General features: G+C 39.2%; 1 protein-coding gene across 1 annotated transcript in view; it reads right to left on the bottom strand.

Moving 5' to 3' along the window:
- Nucleotides 1-13,257: 13,257 nt before the first annotated feature.
- NOXA1 (NADPH oxidase activator 1) overlaps nt 13,258-22,033 on the bottom strand; it is a 77,627-nt gene continuing 68,851 nt past the window's right edge. Inside the window, exons 13-17 of the mRNA XM_053696196.1 lie at nt 20,554-20,634; nt 18,739-18,923; nt 16,422-16,527; nt 15,381-15,504; nt 13,258-15,099 (exon numbers count right to left, since the gene is read on the bottom strand). Of these exons, the coding sequence (XP_053552171.1) occupies nt 14,996-15,099; nt 15,381-15,504; nt 16,422-16,527; nt 18,739-18,923; nt 20,554-20,634 (600 nt within the window). The 3' untranslated portion in view covers nt 13,258-14,995. The remainder of the gene's footprint in view (nt 15,100-15,380; nt 15,505-16,421; nt 16,528-18,738; nt 18,924-20,553; nt 20,635-22,033) is intronic.

Below are 22,033 nucleotides of genomic sequence, written 5' to 3'. Positions count from 1 at the left end.
GGAATTCAACCCGATCGAATATGATCGTGTTGATTGACACCCCCTGCTGGCGGCCAATCGCCGGCCAACCGCGGGTCTGCAGGGGGCGGCGTTGCACCAGCAGCTCTTGTGAGCTGCTGGTGCAATGCTGAATACGGCGAGCGTATTGCTCGCCATATTCAGCAAGGTGTGTCGGACCTGATCCGCACTGTCGGATCAGGTCCGACAGACCTTGATAACTATGGGCCTTTGTGTCCTTTACACACCATGCAGGGTGCATTGATAAAGCAAACAGGATTGTTGAGACATTAGGATAAAGCCATATACATAGACAAATATTACAGAATGTAGACTTCTCAGATGTGATTATTATTTTAAGAATCTTCTATGAGCTGGTAAACCAGCGACTATGTATGTGTCTATTTACCACAATGTTGGTTTTTTTTATTATTATTTAAGTAAACTAAATAAATCTAAATAAACTAAACAAATAATACAGTGCAAATACTGGGTACACTGTAGGAAATCTTACGATTAAGCACACTCCCAATAGCTCATTCTTAGGTTCACCTTGTCATTCCAGTGGGGTATAGTAGTGATTTAAATTAGAGTATTAAGAATATAATAAAAAATCGTCAAGGTCTTGAGTAGGTAGAAGGAGTTGTGTAAAGATGCTGTGTGTGTATGGTTATTCCAAGCCCTGGTGCAAACAGCTTAACTAGATCTCTAGGAGAGCAATCACAATCTTTCAAAGGTGACTCGTCAGAAACAGCAGTTATGAAGCAGCGGTCACAAAGACTGCTGTTCCATAACCCTGTCCGCCTGCTCTGAGCAGGCGGACAGGAATCGCCGGAATTCAACCTGATCGAATATGATCGTGTTGATTGACACCCCCCTGCTCAGTCTGCAGGGGGCAGCGTTGCACCAGCAGCTCTTGTGAGCTGCTGGTGCAATGCTGAATACGGAGAGCGTATTGCTCTCCGCATTCAGCGAGGTCTTGCGGACCTGAGCCGCACTGTCGATTCAGGTCCGCAAGACCTATGATAAATAGGCCTCATTGAAAAGTGGAATAACAGTAAAATAGAAGTGGAGTATGCAAGTAAAGAGGTACCTATTACTATATGGCAGGGTGTTTTGCTTTGGTTTGAGTGTCAATAGATTACTAGCTGTCAATAGATTACTAGGTTACTATCCTACACCCTATATTCATGCAGTTAACCCAGATTAATCTTTGAATAAAGTGAACAATAATACTCAGTTGGTATTAAAATTGGGTAGTATATAAAAAGTATTGTGCAAATTATGGCACATGGTTATGGCCTAGATGAGTCTGTGAGGCCCATTTATCAAGCTCCGGATGGACCTTGAGGGCCCGTGTTTCTGACGAGTCTTCAGACTCGTCAGAAACAGCAGTTATGAAGCAGCGGTCTAAAGACCGCTGCTCCATAACGCTGTCTGCCTGCTCTGAGCAGGCGGACAGAGATCGACAGAATTCAACCCAATCAAGTACGATCGGGTTGATTGACACCCCCTGCTGGTGGCCGATTGGCCGCGAGTCTGCAGGGGGGAAGCGTTGCACCAGCAGCTCACAATACTGCCCCCTGCACATTCGCGGCCATGGGGTGTCAATCATCCCAATTGTATTGTATCAGGATGATTGCTATCCGCCGCCTCAGAGGTGGCGGACGAGTTAAAGGGACACTTAACCCAATTTCTCTTGTAAGATGTATCAAGTCCACGGATTCATCCTTACTTGTGGGATATTCTCCTTCCCTACAGGAAGTGGCAAAGAGAGCACCCACAGCAGAGCTGTCTATATAGCTCCTCCCTTAGCTCCACCCCCCAGTCATTCTCTTTGCCTACTCTAAGTACTAGGAAGGGCAGAGCGAGTGTGGTGACAAAAATATTAGTTTTTTATTTCTCAAGCAAAAGTTTGTTATTTTAAATGGTACCGGTGTGTACTATTTACTCTCTGGCAGAAAAGGGATGAAGATTTCTGCAAGGAGGATGATGATCTTAGCACTTTGTAACTAAGATCCACTGCTGCTCTCATAAGGGCTGAAGAGTACAGGAAAACTTCAGTTGGGGGAACGGTTTGCATGCTAAGCTGCATATGAGGTATGTTCAGTCTATATTTTTCTAGACAGACTGTGTTAATTCTAGAAAAGGCTGGCAATATTCCCATGAGGGAAGGGTAAGCTGTATTCAGACACTTGGATAGGAATTTCAGCTTGCATGGAGGGCTCATTAGTTACTGGTGACACTGTTAGGAAAAAACGTTTTTGTTTATTCAGTAAATGATGCAATTATAACGTTTTTTTGAAGGAACTAAAGGTGTCATTGTGGCTTGTTTTTTTTTTTTTTTTAACCCACATGGTTAATTAAGAGACACTCTGGTGTTTTTCTGATAGGCATCAAAACATCGAGTGAGGTGGGAGGGGCCTATTTTCGTGCCTCAGTTGCGCAGTTTCTTTTCCTCAGAGACATCTAACTGCTTCTCCAGAGGTTCCTGCTGTGTTTGAGGGCTGTAAAAGAATTTTTTTCCCCCACAAATCGTCCTGAAGGGCAGGTAAGAGCCACAGCAGAGCTGTGGCAAGGTGCTGAAAGTCCTTTTTACCGGTTTTGACGTTTTTTCAATCCGGTTTTGTTATTAAGGGGTTAATTGTTTATTTGCATAGCTGTGCAAAGTTACTAAGGCTTTATGATGCTACTGTAAAAATTTCGTTAAGTTTACTGCTTTTTTACACTGTTTTGCAGAATTTGTGCAGCTTTTTTTCTCTTAAAGGCACAGTACCGTTTTAATTCTAAGTGTTATTTACTTTGATTACAGTGTTTTCCAAGCTTGCTTGTTACATTACTAGCCTGTTAAACATGTCTGACACCAAGGAAAATCCTTGTTCAATATGTTTGGAAGCCATTGTGGAACCCCCTCTTAGAATGTGTCCCAATTGTACTGCTATGTCTATAAACTATAAAGAACATATATTAGCACTTAAAAATAGAGCAATAGATGATTCTCAGTCAGAAGTAAATGAGGGTTCACCATCTAGCTCTCCCCAAGTGTCACAACCTGTAACGCCTGCACAAGTGACGCCAAGTACCTCTAGTGCGTCAAATTCTTTTACTTTACAAGACATGGCCACAGTTATGAATACAACCCTCACTGAGGTTTTATCTAAACTGCCTGGTTTACAAGGAAAGCGGGACAGCTCTGGGTTTAGGAAAAATGCTGAGCCGTCTGACGCTTTAGTAGCCGTATCTGATATGCCCTCACAATGCTCTGAAGTAGGGGTGAGGGATTTGTTATCTGAGGGAGAAATTTCTGATTCAGGAAAGATGTTTCCTCAGACAGATTCTGATATAACGGCCTTTAAATTTAAGCTTGAACACCTCCGCTTATTGCTCAGGGAGGTATTAGCGACTCTAGATGATTGTGACCCTATAGTGGTTCCAGAGAAATTGTGTAAAATTGATAAATACTTAGAGGTTCCTGTTTACACTGATGTTTTTCCAGTCCAGATTGTGAATATTATTACTAAGGAGTGGGATAGACCAGGTATTCCGTTCACTCCCCCTCCTGTGTTTAAGAAAATGTTTCCCATATCTGACACCATACGGGACTTGTGGCAGACAGTTCCTAAGGTGGAGGGAGCTATTTCTACTCTGTCTAAGTGTACAACTATACCTATCGAAGACAGTTGTGCTTTCAAAGATCCTATGGATAAAAAATTAGAGGGTCTCCTAAAGCCAATAGGATTTTTTCTACCTTAATTCTGATTGGTTGATAGAATTCTATCAGCCAATCGGAATCTAAGGGACGCCATCTTGGATGACGTCACTTAAAGGAACCATCATTCAGTAAGAAGATTCCGGATGGAGAGGATGCTCCGCATCGGATGTCTTGAAGATGGACCCGCTCCGAGTTGGATGGATGAAGATAGAAGATGCCGTCTGGATGAAGACTTCTGCCCGTCTGGAGGACCACTTTGCCCGGCTTGGATGAAGACTTCTCCCGGCTTCGTTGAGGACTTCGGCCCGGTTGGATGAAGACTTCTGCCGCTTCCTTGAGGATGGATGTCGGATCTTCAGAACAGTAAGTCGATCTTCAGGGGGTTAGTGTTAGGTTTTTTTAAGGGTGTATTGGGTGGGTTTTATTTTTTAGATTAGGGTTTGGGCCGCAAAAGAGCTAACTGCCCTTTTAAGGGCAATGTCCATCCAAATGCCCTTTTCAGGGCAATGGGGAGCTTAGGTTTTTTTAGAAAGTATTTTATTTGGGGGGTTGGTTGTGTGGGTGGTGGCTTTTACTGTTGGGGGGTTGTTTGTATTTTTTTTACAGGTAAAAGAGCTGATTTCTTTGGGGCAATACCCAACAAAATGCCCTTTTAAGGGCTATTGGTAGCTTAGTTTAGGCTAGGGTTTTTTTATTTTGTTTTTTTTTTTTTATTTTGATAGGGCTATTAGATTAAGTGTAATTAGTTTAAATATCTTGTAATTTGTTTATTATTTTCTGTAATTTAGTGGGGGGGTTGTACTTCAGCTAATTTAATTTATTTAATTGTTTTTAATTTAGTAAATGTATTTAATTTTAGTGTAGTCTTAGGTGTTATTGTAACTTAGGTTAGGTTTTATTTTACAGGTACGTTTGTATTTATTTTAGCTAGGTAGTTATTAAATTTAATAACTATTTAATAACTATTCTACCTAGTAAAATAAAAAGCTAGCTACAATGTAACTATTAGTTATATTGTAGCTAGCTTAGAGTTTATTTTATAGGTAAGTATTTAGTTTTAAATAGGAATAATTTAGCTAATGATAGTAATTTTATTTAGATTTATTTAAATTATATTTAAGTTAGGGGGTGTTAGGGTTAGACTTAGGTTTAGGGGTTAATAAATTTAGAATAGTGGCAGCGACGTTGGGGGCGGCAGATTAGGGGTTAATAAATGTAGGTAGGTTGCAGCGACAATAGGAGAGGGAGATTAGGAGTTAATAAATATAATGCAGGTGTGGGCAACGGGGGCAGCAGATTAGGGGTTCATAAGTATAATGTAGGTGGCGGCGGTGTCCGGAGCGGTAGATTAGGGGTTAATAAATATAATGTAGGTGTCGGCAATGTCGGGGGTGGCAGATTAGGGGTTAATAAGTGTAAGATTAGGGGTGTTTAGACTCGGGGTTCATGTTAGGGTGTTAGGTGTAAACATAAAATGTGTTTCCCCATATGAATCAATGGGGCTGCTTTTTTGCAGGTGTTAGACTTTTTTTCAGACGGCTCTCCCCGTTGATTCCTATGGGGAAATCGTGCACAAGGACGTACGACCAGCTCACTGCTGACTTAAGCAGCACTGGTATTGAAGTGAAGTGTGGAGCAAAATTTTGCTCTACGCTCACTTTTTGTCGCCGGGTTTGTAAAAACTCGTAATACCACCGCTGTATGTAAGTGAGCGGTGAAAGAAAACTGCTCGTTAGCACCGCATAGCCTCTAACGCAAAACTCGTAATCTAGCCGTATGTATTTTATTTTTTATAGGAGATCTACTTTCACTGTTTAGAAGATCCTTGTACACTATTTTGAAGATTGTCACTGCCAGAAGGTTAATTGCACAGAGAATCGTTATCTTCTGCTGCACACCCTTTGGATTTTTTGAATGTATCTTCAATTTTTAATTTTTTAATTTAATTTGGATTTTTAATTTTTGGTGTACACTCATTCTTTAGCACGGAACTTTGGACACATAATCTATTTTTTGGACACACAATCATTTTGTGGACACACATTCTTCGCACAATAGGGGACTTTGTTTCATCATTCAATCTTGGCACATTTTTTGGAGACATTATCTCCCTGGGCATTATTTTTGGATTATTGGAACTTTGTGGACAATTACAATTATATTTTAGTTTTATTTTTAAGGTTATATATCTATGTTATGTAAAGGACGCAGACACTGTTTGCGCATCTCTGTATAGAACGCAGACATAGAGGCCTATTTAAGAAATATCTTGCGGACCTGATCAGACAGTGCGGATCAGGTCCGCAAGACATTGCTGAATGCGGAGAGCAATACGCTCTCCGCATTTAACATTGCACCAGCAGCTCACAAGCAGCTGTACTCCACTAACACTACTATTTTGTACATTGCTTTTAGGGTTAATATAAACATGTGTAATTTTAAGTCTGAGTACATAATTTTAACTTGTTTTTATGATACTATAAATAAATATTTTTTAATACCTATATATCCACTACCTTTAACTTTCGCTATTTTAGCGCTCCTCTCCATGCCCATTTTCCAGGTTACTAATTGGCCTTAACACCTGAGCACTACTGTAAAAAAAAAAAAAAAAAAAAAGGCTTCAATGGATGTGTGGCTGGCGAATCTTACAAAAAATGCTACTACAAGGGATAAAATAAACCAATAAACAAGCATTTTGTAAGGCATGGGATGGGTAAAAGGCATAATAAAAGGGGCAGTAGTGACAACGATTTAAAGAAAAGTTACATTTACTTTCAGTTTTAATAAAAATATTTCTCCATTTGAAACATTTTAATAAAATGTGAAAAAATGTCTGTTGTTCCTAATGTTGCAAACTTTTCTTTCATAAGTAACTCAATATGCTTTCAACTTAACCCTCTAATTTCAGATCAGTCTTGGGGGTCCATTTATTAATGTGCGGACGGACATGATCCGATATAGCGGATCATGTCCGCCGCACATCAGTAAATGCCGACAGCATACGCTGTTGGCATTTATCATTGCACCAGCAGTTCATGTCCGCCGCACATCAGTAAATGCCGAAAGCATACGCTGTTGGCATTTATCATTGCACCAGCAGTTCTTGTGAGGGCGGTATTGCACGAGCAGTTCACAAGAACTGCTGGTGCAATACCGCCCTCTGCTGCAATACCGCCCCCTGCAGATTTGCTACCGCTAACAGGGGGTGTCAGTCAACCCGATCGTATTCGATCGTTCTGATTGCTGTTCGCCACCTCAGAGGTGGCGGACGAGTTAAGGAGCAGAGTTCTTACGACCGATGCTTCTTAACTTCCACTTCAGCATCCGCTGCTTTATAAATCGATCCCTTAAAGTGGGAGTCCTCCTCCACTACTGGAGATACCACCGGACAAGATAGACAGCCTGGAGCAGATTATGGGAATGACACCTGAGCGGCAGGCGTTCTACAGACTCCTAGGTAACATAGTTATGTAGCTCAAATATCACCTGATCTAATTAATAGCCCATTTACTAATTCTCATGTGGGTTTGTATTAATACTGGTATGTTGCTATCTGTACTCTGCATAACACTTATATTTGTTCATCTTTTGCTTCTCAATAATATTTCTCAGACAACTGGCAAATGACGTAGAGGAGGAACAACTTTGTCACATTTGGAACATCGCCAGCTGGGCCTTGGGTAAGAACTGGAGGAAACTATTTTACCCCTTCCTCAACGTCTGTGACTTGTTCTGGGCACGTATGGACTACAGGGCCCTGGTACAAAGGAGAGATGTGAAGAGGTGAGCGAGCTGACAGTTTGTGCAATGTGATTATGTATATTGTGTTGTTGTTTAGCTCACATGAGATATGTTTGTTTTCCTCTGTAGATAATGAGCAGCGAACCAGCACACTGGGCATGGGCACGTGACCGCTCACTCCTCTACTCCACTGCTTTTTAAAGGGACAGTATACACTCATTTTCATATAACTGCATGTAATAGACACTACTATAAAGAATAAGATGCACAGATACTGATATAAAAATCCAGTATAAAATGGTTTAAAAACTTACTTAGAAGCTCTCAGTTTAGCTCTGTTGAAAAGGTAGCTGGAAAGCCCACTGCAAGTGGGAAATAAGACACTCCTCCCCCCCCTTCTTTTGCATATGAAAAGAACCTTTACACAAACAGGAGCAAGCTGGAGAAGGTAGCTGACGGTATTCTCATAATACTTTAGGGCTTGGTTAGGAGTCTGAAAATCAGAGCAATGTTATTTAAAAATAAGCAAAATTATACATTTAAAAAAAAAACTTTATGGGCTATATAAATAGATCATCTACAAAACATTTATGCAAAGAAAAAATGAGTGTATAATGTCCCTTTAACAAAACATGATATTTTAGTAAAAGGTTGGACTGTCACTCTAACATCAGGACAGTTGGGAGGTATGTTCAACTATAAAAATGAAAACTTTGCTTGAATTTCCCTGCCCATGACCCTTACATCTCACAGAGAGGATCAGGGTGCACAGATCTGCAAATATCTCTCAGTTCTACTTTGTATTTTATATCGTGGTCTAATCTTTGTTCAGCTTCTTCCCAGACAGGAGCAATCTTGTGTTTGGTGGTTAATGTCCAAATTCAATAATTTTAATAAAGATTTAGGGGACGATTTATCAACTGGCAGGCGGACATGATTCGCTGTAGCGTATGCTGTCAGAATTTAGTGATGTCCGCCCGCATCTTAATAAATCAGCCCGATGTGTTATAATATTAGTGATATACACAACAATCAGTAAGTTAAATCATCCTTTACCTTATTTCAGCATTAAAGGACATGGCACCCAAATTATTTATTTCATAAATCATCTAGAACAAATAATTGTAAATAACTTTCCAACTGACTTATATTTTTTAAATTGCTTCGTTCTTTTGGCATACTTTGTTGAACATCATACCAAGGTAGGCTTAGGAGCAGGAATGCACTACTAAGAACTAGCTGCTGGTTGGTGGCTGCACATATATACCCACCAGATGTTTTCAGCTCAGCTAGCTCCCAGTAGTGCATTTTTGCTCCTTCAACAAAGGACACCAAGAGAATGACGCAAATTAGATTATATAAGTAAATTAAATTCTATGGGGCCGATTTATGAAAGTGCAAGCGGACATGCAACGGTGTAACGTATCATGTCTGCCGCACATCGATAAATGCTGTCGGCATTTATCATTGCACAAGCAGTTCTTGTGAACCGCTTGTGCAATGCTGCCCCCTGTAGATTCGCGGACAATCGGCTGCTTGCAGGGGGTGTCAATCAGCCCGATCGTATAGGATCGGGCGGATTGATGTCCGCAGCCTCAGAGCAGGCGGACAAGTTATGAAGCAGTGGTCTTTAGACCGCTGTTTCATAACTGCTGTTTCCGGCGAGCCTGAAGACTCGCGGAAACAGGGGCATCAAGCTCCATTCGGAGCTTGATAATTCGGCCCCTCTGTCTAAAAAAAGAAAGAAAAAAATTTGGGTTTTATGCTCCTTTAATTGTAACCTCCATATAGTAAAGCTCTTTCTAGATTATCAATATAGCATTTTATACTAAATCAGATTATGTTAATGTAATTTACCTATTTAATAATCATTTATTTTGTTTCCTTTGCAGGTGACGTTTCTCTCTAGCACCATCTATCACTAGCCTCATGTACTTTTTATAATTCATTTTATTATAAATCATTAAATTGTTTTTTCTTATCAAATAAATGTGTCAAGTCTTGTATTATTATTTTTATAAAAAAGATCTACATCCAGCACGTGCATGATCTGTTGATTTACAAGATATCATGGTGATAAGGTCTACTTTACTGATACCAGAATAAATGTGTCAAGTCCTGTACTACTTTTTTATAAAAAAGATCTACATCCAGCACGTGCATGATCTGTTGATTTACAAGATATCATGGTGATAAGGTCTACTTTGCTGATACCAGAATAAATGGATACTAAAGTCAAACTTAAACTTTTAAGATTCAGATAGATCAGGCAATTTCAAATAACCAATTTATTTCCATTATCAATTTGTTCTCAGTCCAGGGAGACGATTTATCAATGTCTGGAGGACATGATCCACTGTAGCGGATCATGTCCACCAGACATCGATAAATGCCGACAGCGTATCATTGCACAAACAGTTCTGGTGAACTGCTTGTGCATTGCCGCCCCCTGCAGATTCGCGCAATATCAATCAACCCCATCGTACACGACCGGGCGGGTTGCAGACCGCAGCCTCAGAGGAGGCGTATGAGTTAAGAGGCAGCGTTCTTAAGACCGCTGCTTCTTAACTCCTGTTTCCGGTGAGCCTGAAGGCTCGCTCTGAAACAGCTGCGTTGGGGCCGATTCGGGCAATGATAAATTAGCCCCAGGACTGGACTGGGAATAAAAATTTTGAAGACAAGCCATATTTTCTGTTGAATCTGTAGAAGGCAGGCACCCCATTTTTCTTACTCTGTCTCATAGTGTGACTTGAATAGACAATTCAAAAGAGGGTGACAAAATGGTACATGGTCTAAGAAATAAAACTTATAAGGAAATACTTTGTGACTTTAATACGTATGGCTTAGAGGAGAAAAGAAGAGAGGTGAAACAGCTGCATCACCTCACCAACTGCACAACCCCCTTAAAATGTAGCTGGCCAACTCCAGCTGCTGCCCATCAGGAAATCTCCCAGTATCCTGGTAGGCCAATCCAGCCTTGTCTCAGTCTTTTTATATGCACATATTCTTAGGCTCCATCTCTTACTGAGCATGTGCACGAGTTCACAATGGAAAATATATATATGTCTGTAATTGGTTGACTGATAGCTGTCACATGATACAGTGGTCAGGGAAATCGAAGCGATCTATTAGTTATTATGAAATTTTACTGTATTTAATGGTCCTTTAAGTCAATTAATTATCCACAGTTTTGTAAGAGTCAAAATAAGGATGTTTTTATGAAAAAAAAAAAAATTAAAACATATCTATCACAGTAATTTTTTAATTGAAGTATTTTAAGTTAACAGAGGCCATCTTATAGCATGAGGCCATCTTATGTTGTCACTGTAAAGTGTGATGGCAGACGGGCAAGTCTCATAGCAACACATCCTTAACCCTTTAACTGCTGAATCATTTCACAACTCTATTCTCAAGCTATTTTGTGGCTTTTTTCATACAGTACATTTAAATATCATTTTCAGTGTTTAATTTTTCTGTGAGAGGCAGAGATGTATTTTTTCATACATAAATGTGCATCAGTTTTCCTGACCCTGAAACATACTACAGCAGTGATTGCTTACATTAACGCAAGAGCTTACTTATATCTGGCCTCTAATTGGCCACATCAAAGGAGACCAGGTGAACATATCACACCCACATAGAACGCTGTCACACATACACCCTAACAACTCAGCCCAGGACTCATCCATGCTTACCCCATCTCATGTCCCAAGACCACCCTGACTCCTCCTCCAGTCTGCTGGTCCCAGATATAGATTTCTGAATACTAGGAGGTTCTGTAACCTATTGCACCTTGTTGGCTCCTCTTGTTTATATTCAAAAAAATGTCCCTTGCCTAAGGTCTAGATCTCTTAAATGGACATGAAACCCATTTTTTTTCATGATTCAGAAAGAGCATGCAATTTTAAACAACTTTTGCATTTCCCTCATTTATCTAATTTGCTTAATTCTCAGTAGCTGCTGATTGGTGACTGCACATTGATGCCTTGTGTTATTGGTTCACCCACTTGCATTGCTATTTCTGGAACAAAGGATACATAAAGAATGAAGCAAATTAGATAATAGAAGTAAATTGGAACTTTTTTTTTATAATTGTATTCTCTATCTGAATCCTGAAAGATAATTTTGGGTTTCGTGTCCCTTTAACTGTTCCACAATCTGTGGGATTATCCCAAATTAAAAGCTATATTCTCCTCTCTCTCATACTCCCTCTCTCCCCTTATGTCTCAGCTGTAAGGAACTTGGGACCAAACAATCTCTGCCCAGGAAAAGTCAGACTTAACCCCCAGTCCCCTCGTTTCTAAACCGCCGGCTCTCCCGTGGGACCAAATAATCCACCCCACTCACTGCTAGGAGTAAAAACTTTACAATACTATCATTTTGGCATTTTTTTTATTAAGGAATAACAACTTACAAATATATAGTACAAAAATATACACACTAAAAATGACGTTCAGCCCCCCCCCCCCCAGGAGCTGTATAATAATTTAGTGATTTTCTTTCAATACAGTATACAGTATATATATATATATATTTAATTTTTTTTGCTTCCAAAATGTTTATCGGTCATAAAAAACAAGGTGTATTTAAAGGGACAGTCTAGTCCAAAATAAACTTTTATGATTCAGATACAGAATGTAATTTTAAACCATTTTCCAATTTACTCTTATCACCAATTTTGCTTTGTTCTCTTGGTATTCTTAGATGAAAGCTAAACCTAGGAGGTTCATATGCAAATGTCTAAGCCATTGAAGGCCGCCTCTTCTCTCAGAGCATTTTGACAGTTTTCACCACTAGATGGTGTTAGTTCACGCATGTCATATAGATAACACTGTGCTCACGCACGTGGCGTTCCAGTGAGCCAGCTCTGATTGGCTAAAATGGAAGTCTGTCAAAAGAACTGAAATAAGGGGGCAGTTTGCAGAGGCTTAGCTACAAGGTAATCACAGAAGTAAAAAAATTATTTATATAACTGTGTCGGTTATGCAAAACTAGGGAATGGGTAATAAAGGGATTATCTATCTTTTTAAACTATATAAATTCTGGTATAGACTGTCCCTTTAAAGATTCACACAGAATATTGCATCCCAAAATGTATAAAAAGTCTTAGGGGTCAATTTATGTAGGTGTGGACAGACATGATCCGCCGCACATCGATAAATGCCGACAGCATACGCTGTCAGTATTTATCATTGCACCAGCAGTTCTGGTGAACTGCTGGTGCAATACCGACCCCCTGCAGATTCGCGGCCAATCGGCAGCTAGCAGGGGGTGTCAATCAACCCGATCGTATTCGATCGGGCTGATTGCTGTCCGCCGCCTCAGAGGTGGCTGACGAGTTAAGGAGCAGCAGTCTTAGGACCGCTGCTTCTTAAATTCCGCTTCAGTCAGAACTGAAGCGGAGAGGGTCGGAAGCAGACCCCTTAGAATAATTAAATAAATGACTGAAATATATAAATGGTATAAATTAATTGATAATATTTAAATGAACCTGATTTGTGCAATGTTTTTATAATATTTTGGTGGTATAGTCTTCTAAAATAATACATCACCTAGGTGCTGGAATGCTTAGCAAAGGGGCACCTTGGACAGAAACTTATCATTAAATTGATTAGCTGCTATGTGAGATGATAAAACAATTACAATAATGTAAAAACAGCAGAATGGTTTTAATAAAGTTTTTTAAGAGGAAAAAAGAATGTGAAATAAATGTAAAAGTAAAAAGATAAATATCTATATCACTAGTGCAATTGGTACTTGTAAAGAGAAATGCACATAGAATACTTGTGCCCACACAAATCATAGCAATTAAGCATAATTTTTTATTATTATTATTTTTTAAACACAAATCCAGAGTGTCTCACAATGATATGCTGGCACTGTACTGTATCATAGTGCCATGCTACCAACTTTCATGTTTCTTTAAATAACATAACCACCACTTTGTTCTTCAAACATAGCAATCCCTCTATTTTTAGTGAATGAGGTACACAAAGGAACATAGGAGGAACTAGTGAAGCTAAGGAGACTGAAAATAATATTGCCAGTGTTCCTTTTAGAATGATATTTTGTATAAAAATGTAGTAAATCAAACCGTAGGCTCATAAATTATTCAGTAACATAAATACTTTTGTTGATGGATTTTTGTTGAAAACAATGAAACAGTAATTTCCTAGTTATACAATTATAACATTTATGTATATAATTAAGACATGCGGAACAAAATGTGCTTCTCTTAACCTCTAAACGCCGTTAGGATGTTCCATACCGTCCTAACAGCGCTGGGCCTTAACGCCATTAGGACAGCATGGAACGTCCTACCTTATATGGTACTAGGGGCACGCCTAGCAACGTAGGCATTCCCCCATAACCCAATCCAGGCCTTGAAATTACGTGATTGCATCAACGTTATTGCTTGTGCAAAGATAAATATATCAACGTATGCTGTTGGCATTCATCGATGTCTGTCGGACATGATCTGCTGAGTGGATCATGTCGTCAGACCGATGATAAATCGGCCCCATAATATTTAGTTATGCATAATAAAACATCTTTGCAATATACTTAAATTATTTATTTTCTCCTCTTTTCATGTACTTTAGAGAAAAAAATTGTGGATTTTCTAATTCCCAGAACTGGAAATGCATACTATGGGGCCGAATTATCAAGCTCCGAATGGAGCTTGATGCCCCTGTTTCCGTGCAAACCTTCTTAAAACCGCTGCTCCATAACTGGTCTGCCTGCTGAGGATGCGGACATCAATCCGCCAGATCCTAAACAATAGGGCTGATTGACACCCCCTGCTAGCGGCCAATTGGCCGCAAATCTGCAGGGGGCGGCATTGCACAAGCAGTTGTATATACAGGTATGTATACATGTGTGTACATATGTATTTATGTGTTTATATATGTCTGTAAATACATATATACACGTAAATACATAAATACATATGTACACACCACACACACACACACATATATAATATATATATATATATATATATATATACACACACATACACATAAATATTTAGACATGCGTATGTATGTATCTCTATGTAAAAGCCCTTATAACTTTTTATTGCAATTTTTTTCTAATACATTTTATCAGATGGTGTTATTATGAGTGTAACTGTACTTTTAAATGTATTTTTGATGTGTTTTTTGACACTTTTTGACTCGTGTAACAGTTAACCAGAGCTCTGAAGTCTCAGTAATCATACTAGCGTAAATTTTGTTTGCATTTACTTTCAACATGTAGTATGGGCGGAATGTATCTTGCGCGCAAACATCAGTTGTGCGCAAACAATAGCGCTCCACTTGTCATCTAACCCTAATTAAGTAAGCAATTAAATTAATTGATACATTTAATTCAGCTTTATTTAGTAAATGTCCCAGAAAACAATATATCTCACTGCTGGAACTGTCTATTTGGAAGCGTGGTGTGAATGGACTTCATATGCTGCCAATACTTCTGCATAGTAATGATTTTCATAAGGTGCTAAAGAATCCTGCAGGATCATTTGGAAGGTCCAGACAATCTCTAGGTTCTTTCTTCTTTCTGGTTATCAGTAAGTTTAGATACAAAACACTTGGGGAAAATTCCAATGCTACCGTTGCAGTGACCCTCTAACCACTCGTCGTTCACTGAGAAATAGAAAGAAAAAAAAACAGGAAAGTTAATTTATACTATACAAACATATTATCCGGGATGGAAAATGGAAACATTAGTCTCAGTACGATTCTGTGCTATGTAAAATCTCATACAAGAGATTCAAGTTTTTTGGTTTTCACATTTCAGCGTATTGAACTTTTCCAAATCAATATTGTTTTCAGCACAAACCAAACACTAGGAATTATACACCATGTTTCTGTCTAATTCTGCACATACTCATTAAACCGTAACCAAAGGATTCCCGTGTAATTACCTTCTGACAATATATCAATGGTGTTCCCCTGAACAAACGTCAGGTCTTCCCGTCCTTCTGCAGAATAATCATAGACAGCCTCCACACGATATAGAATGGGTCTCCCAATACAGCGCTCGGCACCCTGCAGACAAATGCACTCATTACCATATACAGGATTTTATGTGTTAGATATACAGCAGAATTAATCATAATGGGACTCTCTCTTTCAAATGAGGAGGTTCATGTAAATACTTATGGTTTATTGGAAAGACACGTTGTGATCATTTATGATAAAAAATTCTATAGGCAGTTTTTACCCTGTTCACATGGCAAAACTGGTAGTCCCTGAATTCGATTGAAATTACGCAATGAGAAACATATTTAAATTACACAGAAGAAATCGTAATAAAACTATACCGCAGATGCAAAAAACAATGTAAAATTCCAACTTATTATAAGAAATTCAGAGTGTATTGTTTTCCTTATTGTAACAGAGGTTTCCCCCCTCTAGTATGAAAAGAGGAGTTCCATAGGCGTAGCTGAAAGTTCTCTGCCAGATCTTGTATATTCTCTAAACATTTTCCCCTGTAGTTCTCAATGATTTATCTCACAAACTGAAAGGTGGTGAGATTGTGTAAAAATACGCAAAGCCCTTATTACCCTAATAGAAAAACACATGCATTCCAAAGTGAAGGCAATTGTAAAACACTATACATTGAAAACCAATCAATCTGATTTGTATTGGCTGCAGTCATTAATTTTTAAGGTACACCCGCTGCTCTGTGCTAACTCTCGCCAGTGAACTAACAGGGATAGCCCTTTTTATAGAGAATTGGGTCCTCAATGACTTAAAAAGGTAGAACATTTGGAATGATGGAATACATTTTTTTTTTTGCTTAGTAAGAAAAACAACAGTTGTCTGAAATCTAGGTTATGATTTATAGATTACAGTAATGCTAAAATATAGCTATGCATGTAGGATATTGGCAGGATCGTTATTTAAACAGCTATTCTTAAACAGAATTCCATTTCACCTAAATCTCAAGCTGGATATGTTACCTTGCAGCACAGCATCAGATGGTTTTCCTTTGCTTGCTGCCACATCCCTTGTAATCCTACGTCATCTTGCACTGGAATCAGTCCTTTGCCATCCATATTCTTATAGCTGAAGAAATAACATTGTTTAAGTACAAAGCAAAAAAGGGTATAAAGAGACAGCAAGCCCTTTGAAGACCATTAGACACAGTAGAATAACATAATGAACAGGTACATAATAAAAATACAATAATACTCCAGGGTAGATTTATTAATCAACAGATGCTGCCTTTCTACCCGCGATGTTTACGACTCCTTAACTCGTCCTTAAAGGTGGCAGACTGCAATCATCCCGATCTGATATGATCGGGATGATTGACACCCCCTGCTAGCGGCCGATTGCCGCGAATGTGCAGGGGGCGGCATTGCACAAGCATTTCACTAGAGGACCATACTAACAGAGGACCATACTAGCAGTGAATAAGTGCGGTGAACCCGCATGAAACGCGTATGCATGGTTCCTCTGAGATCTTCATTGTGGTACAATTTTATATTGCTGACAATAGCCGTGGTTTTAAAGAATAAAGACTGTTTGTTTTTTCACAAGTCTGCCTGTCAGTGATTCTCTTATGATATTGGATTGGCAAGAGTGCGGAAGTTACCTATGTCTTAATTGGTTTCCTTGGTGTATCGAGCAAATCACTTCCGGCACCGGAAGTGCAGTCCTTATAGGAATCAGTCAAGTGTCCGGGCTTTAGACATGCTATCAGTAGTCCAAGTGTTAGGCGATAAGTGCCCCAGTTTGTTGAATGTTTGATTTAACTAGAAATGCTTGTGCAATGATAAATGCAGAGAGCATATGCTACAGCGAATCATGTTCGCACGCCATTTGATAAATCGGCCCCTCAGTGTGAATTACAAATAAGAAGCATTTTTTCCTGACAAATTTCAAAGTTACTTCCATTTCCCCTGCTCCCTTTATCATGTGACAGCCATCAGCCAATTACAAACGCATATACGTATATATACTGTAGGAGATGGTACCTCAGAAAGTGTGGATATAAAAAGAATCACTGAGCGGTAAGAGTCCTGATTGGCCTTATTCAATCTAGGTAATTTGGGTGTATGTGCGCTAACACGACAGGAGTACACTAAGGGGCCTATCTATCAAGCTCCTTCAGACTCGCCAGAAACACAAGTCTTTGGACCGCTGCTCTATAACCCTGTCCGCCTGCTCTGATGAGGCGGACAGGAATCGCCGGAAATCAACCTGATCGAGTACGATCGGGTTGATTGACACCCCCTGCTGGCGGCCGATTGGCCGCGAGTCTGCAGGGGGCGGCGTTGCACCAGCAGCTCACAAGAGCTGCTGGTGCAATGCTGAATACGGAGAGCGTATTGCTCTCCGCATTCAGCGATGTCTGTCGGACCTGATCCGCAGTGTCCGATCAGGTCCGACAGACATATGATAAATAGGCCCCTAATTGTTCATGTGCGCTAACCCGACATGAGTTATCTTAAGTTGCATTATGTATTTATTAAATATAAAATACTGAAAAATATTAATAATATAAATAATTTTTATAAATGTACTAAAATATTCTAAAAAATTCCATAGAATATATATATGTATATTTTACAGTATCTATAATACTTTTATTAATATGTTATCAATATTTTATATTTAATATTTACATAACGCGCCTTAAAATGACTAATTCTGCATGAACGCTAAACCGTCACCACTCAACCTGAAGTGCATTACACAATATTTACATTCCAATGTTCTTCACGTAGCAAAAAAATATTTTTAGTATTAAATATATATTTCTATATATATCTGATGTTATTGTAAAATATATATCTATACCTATATATCTATATGAATAGGTATGTTACTTATAGATATATACAGATATATATATAGAAATATCTATTTAAAATAAAAATAACATTTTACGGTATGTGAAATATTAATAACTCCTGTTGAGTTAGAGCTTGAGCAATAAGTGTTATTTTTTTTTTTCTTCTGCGCTCTTCACTAAAGTCTGTAGGGAGAATAAGTTAGGTCGGTCATGATATCAACTTGTAATATGCGGGCTAAGCTGGGGATGCAAAAATGTTTACTTCTGGCGGGGTTATCGCTCGAGCAAAAGCACTAAATAGCACACCACTTGTAATCTGGCGCAAAGTGTTCCTGAGCTTACTTCAGTATGCTTTCATGGAAAGCAGTAACATTTCAACAAAGGACAGTGATAAATTTAAAAACAGAAATACATTTTAAAGTCTGTCTCTTGAGGCTGATGGGATCTTGGCATTAGATATGGAACATGGGGCACACCTTAGCTTGATGTCCATCTGATCGCCCTGCTGCTTTAGTTTTGTTCTCAGAAGGTTCTGCAGTTCTGGGTATGTGATATTCTTCCTTACAGTCATTGCTACAGTAAACTCAGTGTGCACTTGTAACACTATGTCATCGCTCTCAGAAGCTGGAGATACATCACTTAGTGCAGGGTTCCTCTTGACCTGATGTTATAAAAACAAGATCCTTAAATTACGGCTATTTTACTGTAACATTAGTATTAAACCCAAAACCAAAAATTAGATTTTACTGGAAAGAAATCCACATCTCTAACTCAGTATCACTGGACCACAGCTGCTGCATACTTAGCACACATAGAGGCCCATTTATCAAGCTCCGAATGGAGCTTGAGGACCCGTGTTTCTGGCGAGTCTTCAGACTCACCAGAAACGCAAGTTATGGAGCAGCCTTCTAAAGATTGCTGCTCCATAACCCTGTCCGCTTGCTCTGATGAGGCGGACAGAGATCGCCACAATTCAACCCGATCGAGTACGATCGGGTTGATTGACACCCCCTGCTGGCGGCCGATTGGAGTCTGCAGGGGGCGGCGTTGCACCAGCAGCTCACAAGAGCTGCTGGTGCAATGCTGAATATGGAGAGCGTATTGCTCTCCGCATTCAGCGATGTCTGTTGGACCTGATCCCCACTGTCGGATCAGGTCCAACAAACATTTGATAAATAGGCCTCATAAGCATAGAAACATACATTTTTTACTGCAGATGAGAACCTGCAGGTCCATATTTCCTTCTGAAGTGTAGACTAATGACCCTATGGGGTCAATTTATCAAAGATTGGGCAGACAAGTGCAAGAGCAGGGGCTGTCAATCACCCTGGTCAGACAAGTTTGGGGGGAATAAAAAACGCCAAATCAAGGTTGGCATATAGGTTGTGAAGCAGTTGTCTAATGACCTATTGGCTGCAGGCTTGCTCATGCATTCGCAGCTTCTTAAATGGAGCCCATAGTCTTGTAAAAAGCCCAGGTATTCCTTAATCCCCTTGCAAGCATTTGTCTTCTACCATCTTTGTTGGAAGTCTACTCCATGGCCTACATTTATTAAGCAGCGGATGCTGCTTCAGAGGTCCATCATTTCAGGCTCGTGTGAAATGGAAGTTTCACAAGCAGCTGTCGTAAGATTGCTACTCCTTAACCTCTCCGCCAACCCTGCTAGCGGCCATAAATGCTTGTGCAATGATAAATGCGGACAGCGTATGCTTTCTGCATTTTTTGATGTCTAGCTATAGCAAATCATGTCCGTTCGACATATGATAAATCAACCTCCATGGGGCTGATTTATCATCAGTCTGTCCGACACGATCCACTCAGCGGCTCATGTCCGACAGACATTGATAATTACCGACAGCATATGCTGTTGGAATTTATCATTGCACAAGCAGTTCTGGTGAAACTCTAGGTGGTAGTAAAAAAATGACAATTTTCAGAATAAGAAAAAACAGTCAAAATACATAATGAAACTTCTCCTTAAAGTTTTTCAGTATGTGAATTTAACCATTGTAAGTTCAATGCCACTATAATATAGTTTAACTTTTTATTAATATTATTATTATTATAGTGATGTGTGCAAATGCCTATGGGCACCTTCTCTCAGTACGGTGCTTTCTGGCTGGTAAAGTTAAATAATTTGCCATTCAGTCTCTGTCATCTAACAGGCTGTGTTCTATCAATATAGCTGCCCAGAACAGCCAATTAGACACCGTTCTGGGGAATGCATAGGTTCCTGTTAGGTAGAAATGTATGAATAAATACACAAGTTTTTAACTAAGCGGGTAACCTACTTGCTCTGCTGATCCTTCTTCTTTTCCAGTTGACGCACCCACTTCAACAAGTGGTTCTGCTTCTGTGGGTTCATTTTTTCTCTGTTAAAACATAACATAATTGTTCAAGCAAAAAGAAATATTAGATATAATAATAGAACGTTTGAAACTGAAGTTCAATCAAAAAAAGAAATGAAGGTGATTTATGATTTGCTGTATTATAATATGATTATAGTGTTTGATTATATTAAAGTCAAATTTAAACATGCAGGGTGGCATATGCAAATATGACATACCCTGTTCTCTAATTTGTCACAACATGTAATGTTTGCATTGCTGATCCTAGATAACTAGGTATTTAATCCTCCCAAAAGGGTTAAAAGTAAAGTCATGTTTGGCAGCTGCTAGTTTTGCAGCCAATTAGGAGAGGAGCAGTCACATGACCCCACCGATGCCAGCTGTTTTCTGAATAGGCACCATGAGACTTTGGGCTCTCGAGCGGGACTTTACCAATGATTTAATCCCTATTCACACAAAGTAATCTAGGGTCACTAATGTAGAAATACCATGTTCTAAAGACTTAGAGCAAGTACTCTACATTACAAAAGTATTCACTGTATTGCTAAAAATCTGCAAACAAAATAAATGTATATGCATTTAAAACTGTTTTGTTTGCAAAATTTGAAATTGTGCATTTTCAGAGCTCTGATTTACAGACATATATATATATAAGCTTCTACACTCATCAATCAAACATGATACAGCATGTTGCTGGGTCAGTATTCAGAATCCTGCAATATTCCCTCCAGCCTCTCTGTAACAGCGGAAAGCCCTAATTTTACAAGATAAATTCCAGTACGTTTCAAGAAAAGCTGTCAACATAGACAATTACACTGCAGTTTTTTTTACTCCACGTAATTAAAGATTTTATGAGGAATAAAAAATGCTATGTTTATAGAAATATGTTTTATTTGAACCTAGGGTTCCCCTGTAGTTTCAAGTTCCCCTGAAACATAAGTTAAGAAGCAGCAGTCTTAAGACCGCTGCTCCTTAAAGGGACACTGAACCCAAATGTTTTCTTTCGTGATTCAGATAGAGCATGCAATTTAAAGCAACTTTCTAATTTATCTATTATCAATTTTTTTCGTTCTCTTGCTATCTTTATTTGAAAAAGAAGGCATCTAAGCTAAGGAGCCAGCCAATTTTTGTTTTAGCGCCCTGGACAGCACTTGTTTATTGGTTGGTGAATTTATCCACCAATCAGCAAGAACAACCCAGGTTGTTCACCAAAAATGGGCCAGCATCTAAACTTACATTCTTGATTTCAAATAAAGATACCAAGAGAATGAAGAAAATTTGATAATAGGAGTAAATTAGAAAGTTGCTTAAAATTGCATGCTCTGGGGCCTATTTATCAAATGTCTGTCGGACCTGATCCGACAGTGCGGATCAGGTCCGACAGACATCGCTGAATGCGGAGAGCAATACGCTCTCCGTATTC

Source organism: Bombina bombina, chromosome 12 (assembly GCF_027579735.1).
Source record: "Bombina bombina isolate aBomBom1 chromosome 12, aBomBom1.pri, whole genome shotgun sequence".
Taxonomy (NCBI): Eukaryota; Metazoa; Chordata; class Amphibia; order Anura; family Bombinatoridae; genus Bombina; species Bombina bombina.
This window is presented reverse-complemented; position numbering and strand designations above follow the sequence as displayed.